Source organism: Anguilla anguilla, chromosome 1 (genome assembly GCF_013347855.1).
Source record: "Anguilla anguilla isolate fAngAng1 chromosome 1, fAngAng1.pri, whole genome shotgun sequence".
In the NCBI taxonomy this organism is placed as follows: domain Eukaryota; kingdom Metazoa; phylum Chordata; class Actinopteri; order Anguilliformes; family Anguillidae; genus Anguilla; species Anguilla anguilla.
The window spans coordinates 76957199-76980437 of record NC_049201.1 but is presented as its reverse complement, the minus strand read 5'-3'; the positions used below and the strand labels follow the sequence as shown (position 1 = coordinate 76980437).

Genomic DNA, 23239 nt, shown 5'->3' with positions numbered 1-23239 from the left:
TCAAGGCACCCTGCTGCTGCAGAGCGGAGTGGTCGAGCAGGCGTATAGAATCGAATCATGTCCTGCAAATAGATACGGGCCATCCTGTTGGCTGCAGTGTAGATGACGGTCAGGACTTTGAACCTGATCCTGGCAGCGACCGGTAGCCTGTGGAGTGACCTCAGAAGAGGAGTGACGTGGGTGTAAATTTGGGAAGGTTGGAGATGAGTCGGGCAGCGGCATTTTGAATCATCTGTAGTGGCTGTATGGCACAAACTGGCAGGCTAGCAAGGAGAGAGTTGCAGTAATCTAGGTGGGAGGTCATCATATGCTGGACAAGCAGCTGGGTGGTGTGCGTAGTCAGGTATGGTTGAATCCTTCTGATGTTGTACAGGAGGAATCTGCAGGACCGTGATGTTGCCTTGATGTGCTCCTTGAGGTCCAGTTGGTCGTCCAGGACCACCCCCAGGCTCTTTGCCTAGTGAGAGGCAGTAACTGTGGTGCCATCAACAGTGATTGAGAGCTCACGTAGTAGGGAGGTCTTGTATGGGAAGAACAGCAGCTCAGTTTTGTTGAGGTTGAGCTTCAGGTGGTGGCTGGCTATCCAGGTAGAGATGACAGCCAGGCAGGAAGATATTTTATCATCGACCTGTGAGGCAGAGGGGCGGAAAGAAAAGAAGAGTTGCGTGTGATCTACATAACAATGATAGGAGAAGCCGTGTGAATTAAAAACTGAACCAAGAGATATGGAGAACAGCAGAGGACCCAGTACAGATCCCTGTGGTACTCCCGTTACAAGGGGATGAGAAGCAGAAGCAGACCCCATCCAGGTGACCTGGTAGGACCTATCTGGAAGATAGGAAGCGAACCAAGACAGGGTAGTCCCAGCAATGCTCAACTCAGCCAAGATGGAGAGGAGTATTTTGTGGTTGACCGTGTTGAATGCTGCAAACAGATCAAGGAGGATCAGGACAGAGGAGAGGCGTGAGGTTCTTGCAGTGGCAAGTGCCTCCGTCACAGCTAGGAGGGCAGTCTCTGTTAGGTGCCCGGATCGGAAGCCAGTCTGGTCAGGGTCTAGAAGCTTGTGGAAGGCTACCCTAAGCATTTGATTCAAGTTAAGCAATTAAAAGGCAATATCACCAAATACTAACGAAGTGTATGTAAACTTCTGACCCACTGAAAATCTGATATAGTACATGAAAGCTGAAATAAATCGGTCTATTAGCTATTATTTTGAAATGAGCTCTTACGGAAATAAAGTACATACCCTAATCGATTTAACTTAGGAAATGTATTGTAACAGGATATGTGTGGTGATAAAAATGAAAAAATGAGTTTGAATGTCTCGGTAAATGTTTGGCCTCAACTGTATATATTTTTAGTATAATCAGTAACATAATATCTCATTATAACTTTCCACATAGGGAATGGCACCAAGAATTCAGTTACATAATTTGGACAATCGTATTCTCATTGCAAATTGCCAGTATTGGGAGAAGTGTACTTTGACAAACAATGGTTAGCTAATGCTTGGTAATTTGTTATTAAAACTGAGCAATGTAAGTTCATAAGAACTCATCTTGAACGTTTCTCCTCTGAAATCAACTTGAAAAAACCTGTAGCTAAAATAAACTATTAACTTAACAATGAATATTTATGTTATCTAGAGAGGGTTTGGGCATAAAAACAGTAGCATTGGACAACATCTGGCATGCTGCTAAGATTACATAATTTATGTTTTTTTCATGTGGGGGGATGGCCAACCAAACATTAATTAACCTGGTTTTAATTTGTTCATGATGTTTTAATCGTTTGCAAAGGTTAGAGGAATGTTAACATTAATGCACAAGATGCATAAAACCTTGGTAAAATATCAAAGTAATACCAGGTGTGTGCCTATTTTTACCTCCAGTAGCAATGCTTCAGTAATATTTGACCCCAACAACTCCCTGGCACTTTACTCTAATGTAAATTAATTTGATCTAATAGATTGTTATTGATTATTCACTAAAATCTTCTTTTTCACTGGAGTTTATAATATTGTTAAAGATGCTTTGTATGCAATCATAATGTGTTTTAATTATGTGTCACAGATTAAACGGCTTTTTTTTAATGCAATAAATGCAGCGGATTAAGTTATACTCTCCTAGTGATCATTTTCTTTTAAGCTACGAATATGCAGAGCAAGCAGAAATTTGAAACAAATATAAATCACAGGCTGCCTGCCACACCATCCGACCATGCCAAGGTGCAACCCTGCGTGCTGCATCTGTTTGAGTGTTTTTTCGGTGCATACCACCAGGTCTGAAAAGAATTCTAAGGGAAACACCGATATTCAGAAAATTATTTTTCAGTTGGAGGAATGCTCTTTATTTGACATTTTTGTGGAATACAGTTTCAGTTGGAGGAATGCATTTTAACTTGGATGAATGTGAAGAAATGTCATAAAAAATAAATGTTTAACTTTGTTGCATTACTTTGAAGTTTCCTAATTAAAATTATGTTTTTACAGTAGAATGGCAAGATTTTAAACACTTGAATATAAATTTATCAAAGCAGAAGCACAAAACTACCGGTATCAACATCAGTATCGGCCGATGTTTTGCCCAAAATAATCAAAATCGTATCACAAAAAATGTTCATATCGGCTCATCCCTAGCTGCACTGTTGCTTAACTTGTATCAAGTAAGCTAACAATTACTTGATACAGGAAGTAGTTAAGCAACAGTGCAGCTAGGGATGAGCCAATATGAACATTTTTTGTGATACGATTTTGATTATTTCGGGCGAAACATCGGCTGATACTGATGTCGATACCGGTAGTGTAGTGGCTGCCTCAACACTGCACATAACAGACCACATCCACCGTTAACAATTATGTAAGAATATCAATTGTTGCAGAAATTTCTGCTTGGCGATGAAGGGGATTCAGACGGCTTCTTTGATGTGTACACTGTGAGTTCTGAAGAATTCAGGAGAATTGCACAAAGGAAGTCAACTGTTCTGGATTGCAATGAAACGGGTAAAAAGATAATAACATAGGCCTATATATTTATCTATATATTTTACAATGTGAAGTTAAAATAAATGTTTTAAGTGCTAACCAGCTGTTTTTTCTACTATTTACAAAGAATTGCCATTGCTGATGGAGCACATTAAGAAACTGTATGTCTCCCATTCCATGAAGAAAGTGAAAGATTATGTATCTGAGGTTTCTGGAATCATTTCATATCTTCACTTTTCAAAGGATGCCCTCAGTTCAAAGGTGTGTTTTTACTCCATCACTACGTATATTTTAACATATTTAAATAAATTAAATACTATGATAAAGAACTAAAAACACACGTGATTTTATTGCTGACTGTGTTCCAGGTAGTTGCTGTGTCTGAAATTGAACATAAAAGACAGTCTTCGTGAATTCTGGCATACAGCCAGCTAGCGTCTAAATTCTAAATCTAGATAGCTAGTTTCACAGCTTCCGTGACTTTAGTACACCATTTCACAAAATTGAAAATGGTTTAAATATAAACAGCAAATGTTTTATAATCTAGCTCTCAACAGAATGTCAATGTTTTGGTAGTGCTTTGATTTAAATATGCAGGGTTATGTAATATTTTCACTTTAAAATCATAAGTTACACTTTATGTGAGTGTAAATACTGCCCTTTTTCAGGCTCAGACTTCAAATTCCCAGGAGTTCAGCCGACTTGAAAAGGACCTGGATAAGACTTGCACTACACTGAATTCAGTTCTGAGCAGAGCTCACACAAAACTCCAGGAAGGTCTGGTGATGGGAGCAAAGGAAGCAGAGAAACACTGCCTGACGAACGCCAAAGAGAGAGTGCTGGAACCAGTGAGTTTGTTTTAGCTGGAAACTGCCTGTTTTTCTTGGGAAAAGGTTAAATGTCAAAAAGAATTGTTCAAAGTCAGGGAAATTGAGAGCCTTCCTAACATTGTAGCCAGCAATGAATGAATGAATAAATAAATAAATATTTATAGAGCCTCAATCTTAAGGTGAAATAAACAATTAAAATTTTCTATTTCAAGTCAGTAGCTTCAATGCCATGAAATATGGCCGCATATTGCCGTGTCATAAATAGGCTTTGACTTGATTTGAATAGGCCAAAAAAATGAGTTTGATATGATCAGCAACTTGTTGTTTTGTTGCCTTTTGCTAAATGTATTTCTGTGATTTTCTGCTATCCAAATATTAGCGAAAAACAGAAATAACTTATTTTAACATAAATAGCTTTTATTTGACTTTTTCCTTTAACCTATTCAGTGAGAGATGATGCCTCTTTGTTCAGAACAAAACATATGTTTCACTAAACAATAAACAATTCAAGATCCTGAAAATATGCCACCCATGTGTTTACAAATTGTTTGCCCGGACAACCACTTGCTGACGGCCCAATGGACAACCAGCCAAAGCCATGAAGAGGACTGGCATTTTATCTGGCAAAGTCCAATTTCCGCTTTTACCTCTCACACTATCTGCACCTGCACAGCTGGCTGAAAATAGTTGTGGCATTCAATCAAAATTTTTGTTTGTCAATGAACGTGGGGGTGGATGGGGTTAAGGACAACACTTATACACACCTTGTCCCATAACGATGGCAAGTACTTTTGAAAGATGCAAAAAAATAAAATAAAATTTCAGATTTAACAATGATGTTTTTACTAAACATTTAAGAATGTGTTGGCAAATACTCTTACTCAACTGCAGTCTCTTGTAAACCTCATGTAACTTCAAAGCAGCTTGTATGGTAAAATAAAGGGATGGCTGTTGCATAAATCTTTCCATAGTGATTTTTCATTTGTATTTTGGTTTTTGTACAGAGATGGTGTGATAACAGAGGCCACCACAAGACGCTCAAAGCCTTGTGTAAAAATGACGGCTATTACCGATCTGGCAACGGAGTGGTAGTTGATCTGAACTACACTCTGTCACAACCCATGTACAAACAGATGAATGGCATCTTTCTGACAACGTTTGGGTGAGTGTATGAATCTTGAATTTTCCTTTTTACAACCAATATTATGTCTATATCTTATGATTCAGAGTGACCAATTATATGTATGTCATATTACGTCTTCCATTTTGGGTGCTGCCCACCATGCACACTGAAGTCCATGCTGTCCGAGACTGTTTCCCTTCACTCTGCAGTCCAGCTAACGAGTTGCGCAGCCAGTGCATCAGAGCTGTGCACTTTGTTTAGCAGTTAAGCCGTTTTCACACGACAAGCATTAAACCGCTAGACATGCCTGACTTGGCAGCAAAGCTAAGCCTGGTGTAGTGCACAGCTCAAAAGAAGTTGCAGTCTTCAACATTCAAACTTTGCCCTTGTTTGAAGCTGACCTTGCGTAGCGTGTCCAATCACAAACCGGCTTTGTATGAAGCAGGCAGAGGTAAACATGGAAGAACTTTAGACTGCAGGGTAGGGTCGTATCAGCTTTTCGTAAGTTCTCCCTTAAGTTGGAATGTAAAGTTCACGCTACAGGATTATTAGCTACTAGTTAGTTTACAACTAGGCAGCTACTAAATTTGGTTGTACCACATGTCCTTAACACAAAACTTAGTAGGGCATAAGCTCTTCGTGAAGTAATGTACAGTCTCACAAAATTATGCTGATGTTGATTCAGTTCTATGAAATAGAATGGACGCAACCGCTTGCTTCTATTGCTAAAGTTTCAGCAACCAATATGTCATTCAGTGTACCATACCTCTTAATTTCCCCATAGACTATAATGGAGAAACTAGTGCCTTTCTCTACCAAACTAAGAGGTTTGCAGTCATATTTTTTCAACCTAGTTATATCCAGGATGATGGAGAAGAGAAGGCTCATAGTTCATAGGATGAGTTACATAAATTGTAACTTAGTAGAGATTACCATTACAGCTAGGCTTATTTTTTTTTCTACTATTGCACAGCTGATGCAACCGGCCCCAGATTCCCAGTTAACCTGGAGTTGCTTGTGTGATCACACAGGGACAACCCTGCTGACTATAGCCCACTCTTCATGGGAAACTTCATCTAGGGCTGTCACGCCATAAACAGCAGTCAGGGTTCAACAACAGACTGAGGGGAGCATTGATACATGGAAAACTTATTTATTAGCAAAACATACCACAATATTTCTGTGTTTGATATGTCTAAAGTATCACTTGCACCAACAAATCATTTTAAATTGTGTCTCAAGCCCTGGAGGTACGAGAGCATCAATCAATGGGCAATTTGCAAGTTTTCAAGAGAACTTCATCAAAGGTGACCTTCTGAAATATAACAGAACAAAGAATAAAGAAAAATACCTGCGTCTGGTGTACATTAGAACAGAGGTGAGAAAGAACCCCCTTTAAAGCCTCTTCTACTGTAGATATGCAGTCTCTTTTTTTATATTTCACAAGTGAACCGATAATTCTTCCCTTTTGTATCATCTAGCAAAGAAAATTGCACAAGAATTTGGAAAAGCAAATCCTAAAGAGAAAGAAGCTGATCTACAATTCCCTCAGTGATTCAATCTGTGACACCATGATGCCAACATATCAAGGTTAACCACTCAATAGTAGAAATTTGGGAATTAAGAAATCCATTTTTCATCTATATCAACACGTTAAATTCCTTTATTCATTTAAATGAATGCAAGAATGTGTCACATATTTTCAGAATGTGCTGCTATCCACGGAAAAGATGTTTTAATGAAGTTACAAGAGAAACTGCAAAGTGCAATTACGAAATCCAAAAATTACATGTTCCGTGAGTCCATGAAGAAAATGCTGGTTGAGTTCAGTGATCTGCAGGTCTGTATTCTCTTGATAGAAATTCTCTTGAAGATTACTGCAATCTAGTAAATGTTACATGTTTTTCTGTTTAAAATGTGCTGCGGTTTGCCTGAAAATGTGCTTTTTTTCACAGTAGAAAAAATGAATTTTAAAAATTGCTAAGATAGCTAATTTAGCTAAGATTTACTACTTTTATACAAAATAACTTTACAGAAAATTATTAAATATTTGTTTTCAATCATTACTCTGTAGAAATACCTTGTGGCAGAAATTAAGACACAGATGACAACCTCCTTGAGACTGGCTCTAAACCAGATCCCAGATGACATCACTGGCCTCCCAGGTAACCAGTGGAAACCACTTTTAGACTGCAGGAGGATGTCAAAGGACACTCTGTACACTGTATACTGAACCAGCAGATTATGATATGTCCTAATTATTCCTGCCCTCCTGGTGCATCTTTGGGTTGAGAGGCGGCTGGGCCGTGCAGTCTCTCCTTGATTATGACATCTGATAAATTTAATGTGGACATATTTCAGTTCCATGTTGCATGATACTGATGACTTCTACGATGAAGCTTTCCTTTCTCTGTAATGTTTGTAAAGTGTCTGTAAGTTTTATATGTCTGGCACTTTTTGTACTCGATTGCTCAACTCCCATCATTTACTTAGACAATGTCGCTGGACAAGCAGTGTTCATTTTCTTATGGATGAATGTCAATTGCCAAGATTTAATCTAGATAAACATACTGTGTTTGTTGATGTAATATCTGTTAACAAAGGTGCCAACAGTGCTCAACCAACGCAGACAAGAGAAAGCACCAAATATACCTAAGTAGTTTGTTCGGTGATGATAAATGGACTTCAATATATTTGGCTATGAGCAAGTGTTACATTTTCTTCACTCAACAAGTCTTTTTTTTCAAACTGATTCAAGATTTTTTTTTCTTGGTCCACTTGCCTTTGGTTTCACAAGTTTTAATTGTGTTCAGATTTGCTTGTCGTTATTAACAAGCATTGCTTTCGTTTAGAAAATGCTTCAGTGTGCTCAGTCCTTTTAGAAGCAGGTCACGGACGCTCTGTTTGGTTTTCTTTTGGAACTGTGTTTTTCCATATCATGCAAATTTTTGAGGACCAACACCACCACCTCCACACAACAGTTTCAAACAGGCCAAGACCATCCCTCTGACCAATGCTGTGTTTTGGCTTGCTGTACTGAACTTCAGGTTGCTCGTTTTTGTCAGGTTATTCAGGTTAAATTCAGGTTGTGTAATTTTCACAGGTGTAAGGTTACAGTGTCCTAGATGTCAGTCACTCAGGTCAATAGCCCACCCTCCTCTTCCGCATTTTATGTGCACGTAAATGTCTGGTCTTGACAGGATCTACAGTAGCTGCTGTTTGTGCTGTGGTTCGTTGACATATCACATATCTGCCTGCATGTATGGATCTCAAACGATGTGATTTGTTCTCCGTTGCAGAAGTTTCAGAAGAAATGAAGACAATGGAGCGAAGCTGTGAAGCTTTAGGCCTCCAGCTTTTTTAACTCAAAGCGGATGATGGATTCAGCTGGACTAGAATTATGAAATGAAATGGAGATCACCATGGCAACCATCCAAATACGGTTGCTAAATTTCTGGAATATTCTGGGGTGGACAGATTAATGACAGATTAATACTGAATTCCAACATTTGATCAGTTGAGAGAGATTTGACAGTTTAACTGGCCCCTTGGAAATATTTTACTCCTAAGTCAAGTACAGTATGTATAGCTACGTATATAACCATAGCTTTTTATTTTAGTGCTAAGTGCTTATCTTGCTAGCTAGTTACTTAAGTTACCTACTTGATTCTGCCAGCAAATCTAAATATAATAAATAATAGGTGCACAGGGGAGGGGGGATGTGTGTGCTCTTTTAATTCATTCACTGCTTCGCTGTGCTACAAGGTCACAGATTCCCATCTCTGAGTTTGGGGGAAAAGTGGTCTGAAATGAACACACAGAACCAATGCTGTTTGTGTGGAATAACTACAGTCAAGTGAACTCATCAGTTCAGTTCAGCACAGCAAAGCAAAAATGTTCCTTAAACAGTTTCATATTAATATGTTAACATATCATTTTTTAGTAATTTTATACAGAAAGCTGATTTTCTGCACTTCTTATTTTTAGTGGTGGCTTAAATTAAAGTAGTTAAAGAAAACAATTTGTTTAGTTTGGTGTATGCCAATATAGGCTAATCATAATATTTCAGTGTGTGATGACTTCTTTGTGTGGGATTTGTAGTGGGAAACTGGGACTCTTGGGGGTTTCACCATAATATTGTGTGTTTACTTTTTCCATTCAGTTACTGTATGCATTATATAATCATATCAATAATCATCCATAAAGTAGAATGTATCCAGTATAAGGGAATTATTCTGTACTGTGTGTGATTTGTTGTTTACCAGCTGAATCACTTCAATTTTTAAAATAGCTAAATTGTTACTTGAACTTCAGTCTGATTCACTTCTCATTTAGAGAAGCAAGGGCATGTTGAATGTACAAAGAAAGTTTGTTCTGGGACTGACAGTTGGTGGGGAGGGAGACGTCTGATGGCAAAAACATATCCAGTTCTCTCTGTGGCAAACCTGACCCAGTTAGGACAGGAGTCCATGTTGCCTGGCCACAAGCTTGGGTTGCTTGGCAACAGGGAACCTTTTGCTCTCCCAACTCCTCATATTACTCACAAAGTTGTGTCTCATGACATGACGGATAATGTTATTAGTTTATCACGACACCAATGTGACCAAATGAACAGGTGATTCTATACATTCCTCCAAAAGTCATGTATGTCAGATTAGGTATAGTGCTGCTTGAAAGTTTGTGAACCCTATTTTTGTATAAAATATTGAAATAAACTTGATATTTATTTTTTATAAATATTTGATCTAAACCCCAATTTGTAATGTAGACATTCCAAATAATGGACATGAAAAAAACAGCAATGTATGTTAATTGTTTAAGTGGTTTGTTTTACAAAAACTTCAGCTTGTGGCAGCTCCATTACCTGTGATAACGTGGAGTAATTGTCTCTTATAGCCACTAATCAGTCTCTGACATCTGTTTTGATGGATTTTTGCCCACTACTTCTTTCAGAACTCAGCCAATTGAGTGAGTTTTGAGGGGTGTCTAGCATGAGTTGCCCGCTTCAGGTCCTGTCACAGCATCTCAACTTGATTTAGGGTCAGGACTTTGATTTGGCCAATCCAAAACGCAAATCTACGTTCTTTGGTAGATTTGCTTGAATGCTTTCGGTCGTTGTCTTGTTGGTAGACCCACTTTCGACCCAGCTTTAGCTCCTTGACTGATGAAGATGCCAAGTGTTTTGACTATAACAAGGCTTCTGATATTATATACTTAGATTTCCAAAAAGCATTTGATAAGGTACCACATGAGAGACATATTAGCAAAATAAAGCCAGTAGAAATTACATTGTTGGGCTGAATGGCATGTTTTCATCGTTATGTTATGTTAAATGGTATTTCACAACAATTCAATGCTTTGTATCTCTGTATTGCATTGTGTTGCCAAAGGTTATCGTTTTTTTTACTGACCTGTTTATGTACCTGTTTTTTTTTTTCAAAGAAAATAAAATGAAAACAATTATGTTTGTTGTAGTTATTTAATTTCTTTTCTGTACACAAGCAGGTACATATGAACTAATATAAATTATTTTCTCATTTTGGGAGAAACACTGCTAAAAGGCATACTATACAGGATTTTTACCATGGAAATATAAAATAGCCATGCTAAGGCATGCCTATGATGCACTGCCAATCTGTCTTCACACACTGTGGCATTCGGTCCGCCAGCGAGGCGGATTGGTCTCGGCCGCGCCGGCTGGTGGAGAGAGCACACGCTCCCGGGGATGCGTTGGCTCGCTCTCTCTCTCTCTCTCTCTCTCTCTCTTGTGTTTGGGACGTTTCTGGGCGTGGCACTGTGCGGGGAGGTGTGGGTGCGTCTACAGAACCTGTGGTTTGAGATCAGATTTGTGGTTCGTTTATAGCTATGCAATGACAAGTAGACGGGGCTCTTTCAATATAGAGTTAAGCTTGGGGTTGCTTTTTGTCACATGCCATGTGGTATTTTTTTTTTAATTTTTTTTTTTTTTGTGTGGACTTCCCTGCTTTCACCTGCCATCATCTTCGTTGGCTGTGCCGCCTGTCAATCATCATCCACCAAGTCCCGCCTTCACCAATCCCTGCCGTCTGTCAGTTCTGGATCAACCAATCAGAACTCGCCACCTCTGCTATATAAGCCTTGACTGTTTGCCATGATGGATGGCTGACTTTGTGCTCTGTGTTGTGTTATTTGACTATGTTAATCACTCATTTGAACTTGTCTTGTTTTTGTGTACACTTCCATGGCTTGGGACAGGTAGGACTGGTGGCTCCTGTACATATGCCTGTAGGCTGTTATGTATAGATCCACTAGTCCTTAGGGGTGATTGCCAACCAATTGTTTTTTTTCAGTGTGCTAGTTGGAGTAGATAGGCTTTTGTTTGTGTACTTGATACACTAGATTAAATTACACTCTGGTTTACCTAGCTTGTTTTTCTGTTCTTTTGGCAACATCCAGCATCCTTTGATCCTGGTAGTGTGTGTCTGGGTTGTTTTGTATGTCCTGTAGTAGTTGTTGCACCCCTTTTTTTTTTTTGTTCACACAGTAAAACACTCGTGCATTGAGTTTGCTGCTTTTGTCTGTGTTTGATTTATTGTTTTTACCGTCATAAAGCGTTAACATCTCCCGGCATTCTTAACATCCAGTTACATACCCCATGCACCCCTAGACCCATGGGGTCGTAACACTTTTTCTTGATGGCGTCAGATGAATTTGGCCAAGGAGATGAAAGAACCCTGCATATAGTATGCATTGAACATTCTGGATAATTTCTTTTCAATGGAAAATTATAGTGGTGTCAAAGTGGTGTTTTACCTTCATGCTCATTAGAACATTTGGAACCCCTCTTCACACACTCCCCTTAATTTCTAAACACTCAATTATCCATCCATTATCTATACCCGGTTATCCAGAGCAGGGTCATCGGGTGTGCTGGAGCCTATCCCAGCGTGCATTGGGCGAGAGGCAGGATTACACTCTGGACAGGCTGCCAATCTATCGCAGGGCACACACACCATTCACTCACACACTCATACCTGTGGGCAATGTAGAGGCTCCAGTTAGCCTACATGCATGTCTTTGGACAGTGGGAGGAAACCAGAGTACCCGGAGGAAACCCACATGGACACGGGGAGAACATGCAAACTCCACACACAAAGGCTCAATCCAAGATATGAACCCACAATCTTGCTGTGAGGCGACAGTGCTACCCACTGCACCTTAAGAGGGTTTTGGCTCGACTGGAAATATCAGGGCTGATAAACGGGGAGTAACACAGGAAATATAGCCTAACTGTTCCTACCATACTGTCCGTATGATAGAGGGGAAAGCATAATATTGCACATTCTTTAGGCTCATTAGAAACCTTACGTCCACGCTGCTTATTAAACGTTCTGATAGGTAACCATGTTACAGTGCCAAACTCTTATTGCTACAGTATTGTACTTGGTAATGCATCTCAACGAATTCTCAGGTGTTGAATCAAATTGGATTGTTTTGCTTTCAGCTGTTGATGCACCGAACATATCCTAACTGGAAATGAATTTCTGTTCATTTGTATTGAGAAGTTGAAAAGCTGGTAATTGTCAGAACACTGCGATGGATGACAAAAGCTGTCTCAAAAACATATTCAAACATGGTAAATGGTAAATGGACTGCATTTATATATTGATTTTATCCAAAGCTGCCATGCAAGGTAACAACATACACGAAAAGGCAGATTAGAACTGTTCTTCCTGATACGATCATGGTTATGAAAATACACAAAGTTTTTACAAAGCAATTCTTTTGAATATGGCTTGTAGATTCAATGTGAAATAATGATATGCAGTTCTGCTCTCAAAACGTAATGCTTTCCACAAACCTCCTGACAGTGTTATAACATGAGTTACACGAAGGCCCCGATTCAAACAAATAAACTGCTTTGCTTCTTTCTCAGTTTGTGAATCCATTCAAAGACTTCAGCAGAGTCTGAATGTAATGTAGAATGTAATGAGAAATAAGACAAAAATGCATTAAAAAATGATCACCCAGAACTTTGGTTGGTCATTGAATTGTTTGTTGGTCAGCAGTACTTCTGATTAATTAAAGATAACCTTGTTTTAAAAAACAGATCCGAAAGAACAGGAAAAGAAAACTTTTCCAAATAAATTTTCCAAATAAATTGAAGTCTAGACCGAGCTGAGAAAAAGCACACTTTATTAAAGAAGAAAAAGAAAAAAGAAAAAATGTTGGGAGAAGCAACCTCAGTTCTATAAACATTCGGTGAAGATTCTCAAGACTTCTTAGTGTGGTTGAAGTCTTTACACCAGTGCACAAGATAGATAAGTTACACAACTTTTCCCAAGGGATTGATTAGAGTAGTTGGGAGAGCTAAAGGCTCCCTGTTGCCAAGCAACCCAAGCTTGTGGCCAGACAATATGGGCTTTTTACCTATCAGGAATGCCGCAAAGAGGATTGGATATGTTTGTGACATCAGACGTCTCCCTCTCCACCTACTGTCAGTCCCAGAACAAACTTTCTTGATACATTCAACGTGCCCTGGCTTCTCTAAATTAGAAGTGAATCAGACTGAAGAAGTGAGAGAACTGGTAAACAACAAATCACACACAGTACAGAATAATTCCCTTCTTATACTGGGTACATTCTACTTTATGAATGATTATTGATATGACTATATAGTGCGTTGTCAGGATTAAGTAAAAATATGTTTACTTTTTGAATCCAGGGGTTCCAGATGTCAGTGCTCTTGTTAAAATGTTCAGCCCTCTGAATACTGAACACAAATGGTATTATTTGTGAGAAGTCCTCACTTAACCAACATATAAAACTATATTTTACATGATTTCGTTGAATAATTATTGCTGAGAATGACAATTATCAATTAAATCACCAGATTTGTTGATAGGTCAGTCTAGAGTAACCTGGTGGACTCAGTCAACAAGTTAAAACAAACTTTATATCAGGTGTTAATGTTTAACAATTTTGTTTTAAATTGAACAATTTATTAAATAATAAGCAGTCGGTTAGAATAATGAATTTATATCATACATACATTAAATGAGACATTAATTTGAAATTAGCAAAAAAAGAGAGACTGATAAGTCAGACTTTGCCAGAGTATTACCCTCTTCCAGTTTCAGTGCAAAAAGCACACAACCCAGGAACCACCACCAGAATAAAGAGGCTCCACAATCAAATTCAACATGACAAAACTTTTAAGATTGAAGTGATTCAACTGGCAAACAGCAAATCACACACAGTGCAGAATAATTCCCTACTTATACTGGGTACATTCTACTTTATGAATGATTATTGATATGATTATATAATGCATATATTAACTGAATGGAAAAAAAGTAAACACACATGATATTATGGTTATATCCCCAAGAGCCCCAATTTCCTACTACAAACCCCACACCAAGAAGTCTATCACAGCCTGAAAAAGTATAATTAGCCTACATTGTCATACACCAAACTAAACAAATAGATAATTTTTCACTATTTTCAGTATACTGCAACTGAAAATAAAATGTTCAGAAAATTAGTTTTCAGTTTAAGGTTGCAGTTATTAAACAGAAACAGCATTGGTGTTGGGTGTGCATTTCAGACCACCCCCCCCCCCCCCTCCAAACTCAGAGACTACACACAAAAGGTTATTCTAGATCTTGGGGCATGTTTTGGTTGAAATACCCTCATTTAATGGAAATGCAGATGAACTACAAGCCTGCAGTTTGCATTCTTCTATCTTACGCACTGAGCACTCTTGCATCTCATGCAGATAATTGCCAGCATCCCATTTAATGGGAATTCAGTAGAATTGCAACCCCCTGCATATAGTGCAATCTCCCATCAAAGGGCATACATTATTCAACATTCCTGTTTGTTTTGCTGTTCTGTGAAAAAAATCCCTTGTAAAAAGTTAACTAATGTAAAGTTCAACTTGAAAACAAATTGTCAATTTTTGATTACTGTTAATAGGTTTTGCAATCATGTCTGCTTATAAGGTAAAGGGATTATGTCTCTATATACATATGACTTGGTAAATGCAGCCTGTGCAAATAACATCCACATTTTCCCTTTTATTCTTGTTAATTCCCGTATATTCCCATTAATTCCTGTATACTCCCATTAATTCTCATGGAAAGTTTCCACCCCTGAATATTCCCCAGATTTTCCAACCATGTTTAGATGATTACATTACATTACATTTATTTAGCAGACGCTTTTATCCAAAGCGACGTACAAAAGGTGAGACAGGATGAGACAGGTTACCATGGTGATCTCCATTTCGTTTGATAATTATGGTCCAGCTGGATCCATCATCCTCTTTCAGTGAATTAAAAAACCTGGAGGCTGAAAGCTTCACAGCATCTCTCCATTCTCTCCATTTCTTTTGAAACATCTGGAATGAAGAACGAATCACATCGTTTGAGATTCATACATGCAGGTAGATATTCCATTCTAAACAAACCACAACACATACAGCAGCTGCTGTAGGTCCTGTCAAGACCAGACATTTACATGCACATAAAATGCTGAAGAGGAGGGTGGGCTATTGACCAGGGTGACTGCCATGAAGGACACTGTAACCTTATACCTGTGAAAATGACACAACCTGAATGCATACAGTTCCATACAGCAAGCCAAAACACAGCATTGGTCAGAGGGATGGTCTTGGCCTGTGTGTAACTGTTGTGTGGAGATGGTGGTGGTGGTGCTCCACAAAAATTTGCAGTTCCAAAAGGGAACCAAATAGAGCACCCGTCTCTTAGGATCTATTTCTAAAACGATTGCGTCTTCAGACAGACACAGTGCTTCTTAAAAATGAAGCAAAATATTAATTTAAAAAACTTTTCAATAACAACAGAAGTAAAAATTTTCGAGATTAATCGCTGCTAACGTGCACAGTTTAAAAAACCATTACAGAAAATGCATCTGTTACCACATTTCCTGACTTACAGTGACCTCATATACGTAACTTGGTTTACTCTGATTTGTTGGTAAGCAGAGCTGGTATGAAGCTGGTCTGTGTTTTGTGTTAGTAGGGTTAATGGGTTAGTCAGGTTCATTACCAGCTTACTGAGGGGGCTCTTTTCTTGACTGAGCTCTTGCGGGCTTTCATTGCCTTAAATTGTAGTGTGTAATACTGTCCTCTCCTTTGTGAACAGATATAACATCAGCAAACACAGTATGTTTATCTAGCTGAAATCTTAGTAATTAACATTAATCCTTTAGAAAAGGAGCATTGCTTGGTTTCAGGTGACATTGTCTAAGTAAATGATGGGAGTTGAACAATCGAGTATAAAAGGAGTCAGATATAGACAACTTAGACACCTAAACATCACGCAGGGAGGAAAGCTTAATTAATGAATCAGTATCCTGCAACACGGAACTGAAATATATCCACATTAAATTTATCAGATATCATAATCAAGGAGAGACTGCGTGGAAAATTAGGACATATCATAATCTGCTGGTTCAGTATACAGTGTACAGAGTGTCCTTTGACATCCTCCTGCAGTCAAAAAGGGGTTTCCACTGGTTACCTGGGAGGCCAGTGATGTCAACTGGGATCTGTTTTAGAGCCAGCCTCAAGGAGGTTGTCATCTGTGCCTTAATTTCTGCCACAAGGTATTTCTATAGAGTAAAGATTGAAAAGAGATTTGATAATTTTCTGTAAAGTTATTTTTTTAAAGGTAGTAAATCTTAGCTATAGCAATTTTTTATTTCATTTTTTCTCTTATTTATAAAAACAATGTACATTTACATGCAAACTGCAGCGCAATTTAAACAGGAAAAACATGCAACATTTATTAGATTGGGGTGATCTTAATCAAAGTAAAAACATGTATTTGGCTCAGGCTGGAATATGTGGCCTGTAGCTTATACAAACATGGGAAGTAAAAGTGGTGATGCCTTTCCAGCATTACTATACTATAAACATTGAATTAACTGTCATCCCCCCCCCCCCTTTTTTTTTTATAGATAATTCAGAGTTCCATAATGGCAAGTAGAATTTTCCAGAGAAAACTCACCTGCAGACTACTAAACTCATCTAGCATCTTCTGCCTGGCCACACAGAACATGTCATTTTTGGATTTCTCAATGGCATCTTTCAGTTTATGTTGAATCTTAGAGAAAGAAGATTTTCCATGGATGCCAGCGCATTCTGAAAATAAATTTGACACATTCTTGCATTAATTTCTATTAATAACAGTATTTAATGTGTTAACTGATAAAACTGGAATTATTTAATTCCCAAATGTCTACTATTCAGATTCTGACCTTCATATGTTGGCTTCATGGTGTCACGGATTGAATCACTGAGGGAATCGTAGATCAGCTTCTTTCTCTTAAGGATTTCCTTTTCTAAATTCTTGTGTAATTTTCTTTGCTAGATGATATGGAAGATGGATCAGTTCACAGTAGAACATAAAAAAGAGACCAACTGTATAGCTACAGGGGGTTCTTTCTCACCTCTGTTCTGATGTACACCAGACGCAAGTATTTTTCTTTATTCTTTGTTTTGTGATAATTCAGAAGTTCATTTGTGATGAAGGTCTCTTGAAAACTTGCAAAGCGCCCATTGATTGATGTTCTCAAACCTCCAGCGCTTGAGAGATAATGTAAAATGATTTGTTGGTGTTACTCTGAGGTGATACGTAGACATATCAAACACAGAAATATGGGGCTGTTGAGTGGCATGGTCTGTTAATAACTTTCCATGTGCTGATGCTCCTAAAGGTCTGTTGTCAACTTCTGGCTGCTGATTATAGCTGACAGTCCAAGACTGCTTTTCCCATGAACAGCAAGCTATGGGCCTCAGAAGTCATGTCGTCATTCCCTTCGAGGTCATTACAAATTTTGGGACTTCTGGATCAAAAAAATTAGACTGCCTATGGGAGAAATGAAAGGCGTTTTCCTGTTTCCTTCAAAATAATTATAGATCCAGTAAGAGAGGTGGGGGTGTAGCTCTCTATAAATTTTAATGTGCAGAAAATTTTAGACATTGACCAGCTCGTGCCTCGTGAGGATATTTGGATAAAGCTCATAGGGGAACATGAAAAGGGCCTTGTGGTAGGTGTGTGTTAACGGCTGCCAGCTGTCTGAACAGTAGTGTGAACTCAACGCTCTTAAAAAATAAAACTAGCTTGTCAGGATTGTGAGGCTATTATTATGGGTGACTTCAATTACCCTGCTATTAATTGGGAAATGATGACAGGACAAGAAAAAAGTGTGAAAGATTTTTAGATGTTATAAATGACCTTTTTTGGCATAGTATATCAGTCAGCCTACAAAAGGGAAATCAATTCTGGATCTGGTGCTATGTAATGATCCGGACAGAGTTTCTGGCATAGAGTTAATTGAGCCACTTGGGACTAGTGATCATTCTGCAGTTAGAGTTCATGTATTATGGCAAATTAACAAGGCCTCCTCTATGGCCAGAATTTTTTATTTCAGATGAGCCACTTTTAACAAGATAGAGAGAAAATGTAAGTAATATTGACTGGGTGAAACCTCTTAACTGCAAGACTGAGAATGAAAAGTGGGGCAGGGTTATTCTTGAGGCACAATGTAAATTTATTCCAAAGGTAAGGAAAAGTATGTTGAAGAAGCACTTTCCCCAGTGGATGAACAAAGCCATACCGGAGAGTCTTTTGAAAAAAACAAAACTGTATAAGATACATAAAAATGACAGCACTGAGCGTAATAAGGCTGAATATTGTAATATCCATGCTAAGGTTAAAAAAGAACTACGGGAAGCCAAGAGGCTCTTTGAACGGCAAATTGCCCAAGATGCAAAAAGTAATCCTAAACATTTCAGGAAAGTCAAAGATGATATCAAGTGCATCAGGAACGAAGAAGGAGCATTACATTCTAACAGTAAAGATATTTAAATTGTTCTTTTGTTGGGAGTTTTACTAGAGAAGAGGTTACTAATAGACTGGATGGCATTTTCAGTACTCAAAATGTCTTATCAGATATTGAAATGGAGGATAAAGAAGTACTGGATGAATTACTTCAACTAAAGACAAATAAGACAGCAGGCCCTGATGGCGTATACCCAAGAGTACTAAAAGAGTTAGCTGAGAAAACTCTCTTCTGGCTGGACTACTCATTCAGAATGCTGCGGCTCGTCTGGTCTTCAACCTCCCCAGACACTCCCACGTAACTCCCCTGCTCACTACCCTCCACTGGCTGCCTGTTATAGCTCGCATCAAATTTAAAACATTGGTCCTAGCATACCAGGCAGTCAAGGGATCAGCCCCAGCATACCTCCACAAGATATTCAAACCCTACATGCCAGCCAGATCCCTCCATTCTGCTACCTCAGGACGCCTAGCACCTCCCCCTCTTCGCACCTGCACTTCCAGAACACGTCTCCTGTCTGTTCTGGCCCCACGATGGTGGAATGACCTCCCTGTGGAGGTCAGAACAGCTGAGACACTGACCCATTTCAAACGACGACTGAAGACTCACCTCTTCAGGCTGCACCTCTCCCCATCCCTCCCTTCCCCCCCTGTAAATGACTAAGCTTAGGGTTGTAACTAGGCAGCTGTTTCGTAGGTGACTTAGGTGCATTAACTGTCTTAACGACTACTTGTATTTTTTTCCATAGATTGCGTTGTTGCCGTTCTCGTTGTTAGTGTTAATCAGTTTAACCATCAGGGTCCAAGTTGAACCATGCGGTTGTTCCCTGCACTTGGACCGGTACTTCTCTCTAGGGGTTTCGTCATACTTGTTCCTGGTTATGGTTATACACTTTGTTGTATGTCGCTCTGGATAAGAGCGTCTGCCAAATGCCTGTAATGTAATGTAATGTAATTTTTAAACCACTGGCAGGTGGTTTTAGACAGTCCTTAGAAACTAGAGAAATACTTGAGGACTGGAAGCAAGGTAATATCATACCAATATATAAGAAAGGGGACCATACTGATCCAGGAAACTACAGACCTGTCAGTTTAACTTGCATCATATTTAAAATACTGGTATCTATCATTAGAGACAAGTTGAAAGTATTTCTTGAAAATAGCAACATCCTAAGGGATATCCAGCATGGTTTTCATAAGGGAAGGCCATGCCTGTAACCTTCTGGTATTCTTTGAAGAAGCTACCAAGTGTTTTGATTAAAACAAGGCTTATGATATTATCTACTTAGATTTCCTGAAGGAATTTGATAAGGTACCACATGAGAGTAAAATGAAGACAGTAGAAATTAGAGGACGTATTTCAGAGTAGATTTGGAACTGGCTACAGGGTAGAACACAAAGAGTAGAAGGGGGAATAATATTTGAGTATGGAACTGTTGGAAGTGGAGTCCCACCAGGATTGGTGCTGGGACCACTGCTCTTCCTCGTTTATGACAATGACCTTGGCAGGGACATAGAAAGTACATTAGTCAAATTTGCAAATGATACAAAACTGGGAGGCCCAGCTAATAGTTTGGAATTTACTAAAGTAATCCAAGAAGATTTAAACAAAATCCAGAAGTGGGAGGAAACCTGGCAAAATGAAAGTTAATATAGCCAAATGTAAAGTTCTGTATGTGGGAAATAAAAACATTTGGCTGGATTACTTTATGGGAGGAACAAAATTGGAATGTGCTCAATTTTAAAAAGTCGGGAGTAATGGTTGATCAAAGCCTTTCAGGTTCTAGGCACTGTGCTGTAGCAGTAAAAATAGGCCAATAGGATGCTAGGATATGTAGACAAAAGTATTTAGTATAAATCCAAGTAAGCTATACTTATATAATACATTTTTAGACCACACCTGGAGTATTGTGTGCAGGTCTGGGGACCGTACTGCAAGAAAGATATAGAGCAGTGGTTCTCAGACTCAGTCCTGGGGGACCACTGTGTATTCTGGTTTTCATTCCAACCTCAACTGCAATGCCAGAATTTTAACAAGCTGTTAATTTTTCTTAATTATGTCCTTTTCTGTTTTTGAGCTGGGGTCCCCAGCCTTATATAGACAGGGCCAATGTGTGTGCACACACCTGATTCTGCTAATCAAGGTGCTCAGCATAGGCTGTCGTGGTTGATTAGTAGAATCAGGTGTGTGCACCCACACTGACCGAGTTTGAGAACCATTGATATAGATTCTCTGGAAAAGGCTCAAAGAAGGGCAACAAAGCTGATTTCTGGTATAAAAAATAAAAGCTATGAGAAAAGTCTTAATACACTTAATCTCTTCAAGCTTAGTTAAAGGAGACTTAGGGGTGATTTGATGGAGGCTTTTAAATTCATAAAGGGGATTAACAAAGTGAACTACAAGAGATTCTTCAAATTGAGTTCTGTTAGTAGAACCAGGGACATAAATGGAAATTAGCTAAAGGGAAATCACTCTGAATCATGAGATATAGGCGTAACATTGGTTGCAACAAAGAAAATACAAGATTCATAAACACAAAAGTCACTCACCTAAACGTTGTCAGAAAAACAGCATTCATCTGTTTGTACATTGGTTCTGACAGAGTGTAGTTCAGATCAAATACCCCTATTTTGTCAGATCGGTGATAGCCATCCTTTCTACACAAGGCTTCGAGAGTCTTGTGGTGGCCTCCGCCACCAAACCGTGTCTGTACAAATACAAACATGCAAATAAAAAATCGCCATGTAGGGAAAACAATTTAGAAGAACAAGAATCTTCCTTCTCAGACTCGAGGGCATCCCAGTTCTGGCCCAGGCGTGCACCCAGGTCCCCCGCGAGCCACCCCTCCAGGTCCTTCCTGGGGCTGAGGTAGGCCTCAGAGACCAGGCAGAGGAGATCCCCCAGGTGTTCCAGAGGGCAGGCCTCCACATCCTCCCACGCAAAGGGTTAAGTCTGGGAGGAGGGCTGGCCTGCTGAGACGTTTCCTGCCTGTGGTGTCTCAAAATTTGTTTATTTTTATTTATTTAAAGGAGAAAAAAAGATTCTCAATTTCAGCAAAAAGTTTTGGGGAAAATTACAGAAATAAATATCTGTGTGTCCACTAGGGGCACTATGTCCGCATTCTCCACCAGTGTGAGGCAGGGCTGGAGGTGGCCACCGCTCACATGGACTACACAACAGAAGAGTTTGGTTTACCACCTGTTATTGCACAAAAACTAAGTAACAGATATATTTAAGAAAACCAAAAAGGCTAACCTGGCAACAAAACACCTTAAAGGAAAAGGAATCACAAAACCACACAAAAATCTGGCACAAACCCACCACATTGTGCATTCCATAGCCTCCTAATGCTCTCCTATATTTGCTGTATGGTTTTTAAACTTTGAATAGATCTAAAGGGCTGTTAAATGAGCATTTGTGTAACTGCAGTCCAACCTATACCCATACGGGGTGCTACACATGCCAAAATTGTATACCTTATAATTGGATGGACCTTCCTCATACTGCTAGGGAAGCACAGAATCATCTAAAATGTGATTTTACGTGTATGCTGTAGCATTAAAATTTGCCTTCACTGGAACTAAGGGATCTAGCCCAAACCATCAAAAACAGCCCCAGACCCAGGAGGGACCAGATACATCTGGTCATATAAGCCGCGTTTCCACCAAAAGTCCCAGGAACTACTTTACCAGGAACTAAAAGGTTCCTTCAGCCCATGGTTGTCTGCGTTTACACCACGGTCTAAAGTCCCGCGAAGATTAGGCAAATTAGCCCACTGACGTATGAAAAAGCGACGTTGTCGTCCGTCCATCTGTCATATGATTTCTTCTGTAACCCCATACTACCACCGAAGTAGCCGACATTATTTTCTAATAACCGGGACAGCCCGGAGGGGTTTATTCCACTTATTTACAACGGGTTACCAACAATGACTATATGTGGTTACTTTTGTATTTATTGATTTTTATCGATTTAATCACCTGGAATTGAAATATTCTTCTGCAGCCGTTTGGGCATATTTTACTGTTGTCAAGCAAAACTGTCGTTGGTAGTTGAACTTGGAGCGTTGTTATGCAACAAATAGGATATAACAGGCCAATAGTCAGATTGTAACTGTTTTATATATCCTCTCAAACACATTAATTATGTTTTCATGCGAACATTCGCTTTCATGTCTTGACATCCGAAGCGACAGAATGCATTCACATTTCCAATATAACTGGCAACAACAGCAGAAAACATGCACATGTTGTAAACAATTTGCTGTTTGATTACTTTCTCATCGTCAATTCTATATAGGCTAATCGCAAAATGACAAGAATAGAACGAAAACTCGGACTTGCGTGAAAATTTAAATTAGTAGTGGTACAAACACCGTTTGCTTCCCTTCGAAGTTACTGCTAGCCGAGCAGCGAAGTGTGCCTTCCAGATGCGAACCATGCACCATAA

General features: G+C 39.1%; 1 protein-coding gene and 1 long non-coding RNA gene across 12 annotated transcripts in view; one reads left to right on the top strand and one right to left on the bottom strand.

Annotated features, from left to right (window-relative positions):
- The window catches only part of LOC118227633 (nuclear GTPase SLIP-GC-like), a 103831-nt gene extending 94177 nt beyond the window's left edge, over positions 1-9654 (top strand). For all 11 annotated transcript variants that reach the window (XM_035418388.1, XM_035418372.1, XM_035418404.1 and 8 more), the window contains 9 exons: positions 2881-3001; positions 3111-3244; positions 3652-3831; positions 4818-4975; positions 6179-6314; positions 6418-6526; positions 6643-6776; positions 7011-7101; positions 8236-9654. In XM_035418388.1, coding sequence (XP_035274279.1) covers positions 2881-3001; positions 3111-3244; positions 3652-3831; positions 4818-4975; positions 6179-6314; positions 6418-6526; positions 6643-6776; positions 7011-7101; positions 8236-8300 — 1128 coding nt within the window. In that variant the 3' untranslated portion in view covers positions 8301-9654. The remainder of the gene's footprint in view (positions 1-2880; positions 3002-3110; positions 3245-3651; positions 3832-4817; positions 4976-6178; positions 6315-6417; positions 6527-6642; positions 6777-7010; positions 7102-8235) is intronic.
- A 7305-nt stretch (positions 9655-16959) lies between these two features.
- LOC118235055 lies at positions 16960-17789 on the bottom strand. The gene is made up of 3 exons (XR_004766782.1): positions 17396-17789; positions 17204-17312; positions 16960-17087 (listed from the first exon to the last, which is right to left on the bottom strand). It is a non-coding gene; the product is annotated as an uncharacterized LOC118235055 (long non-coding RNA).
- Positions 17790-23239: the final 5450 nt, after the last annotated feature.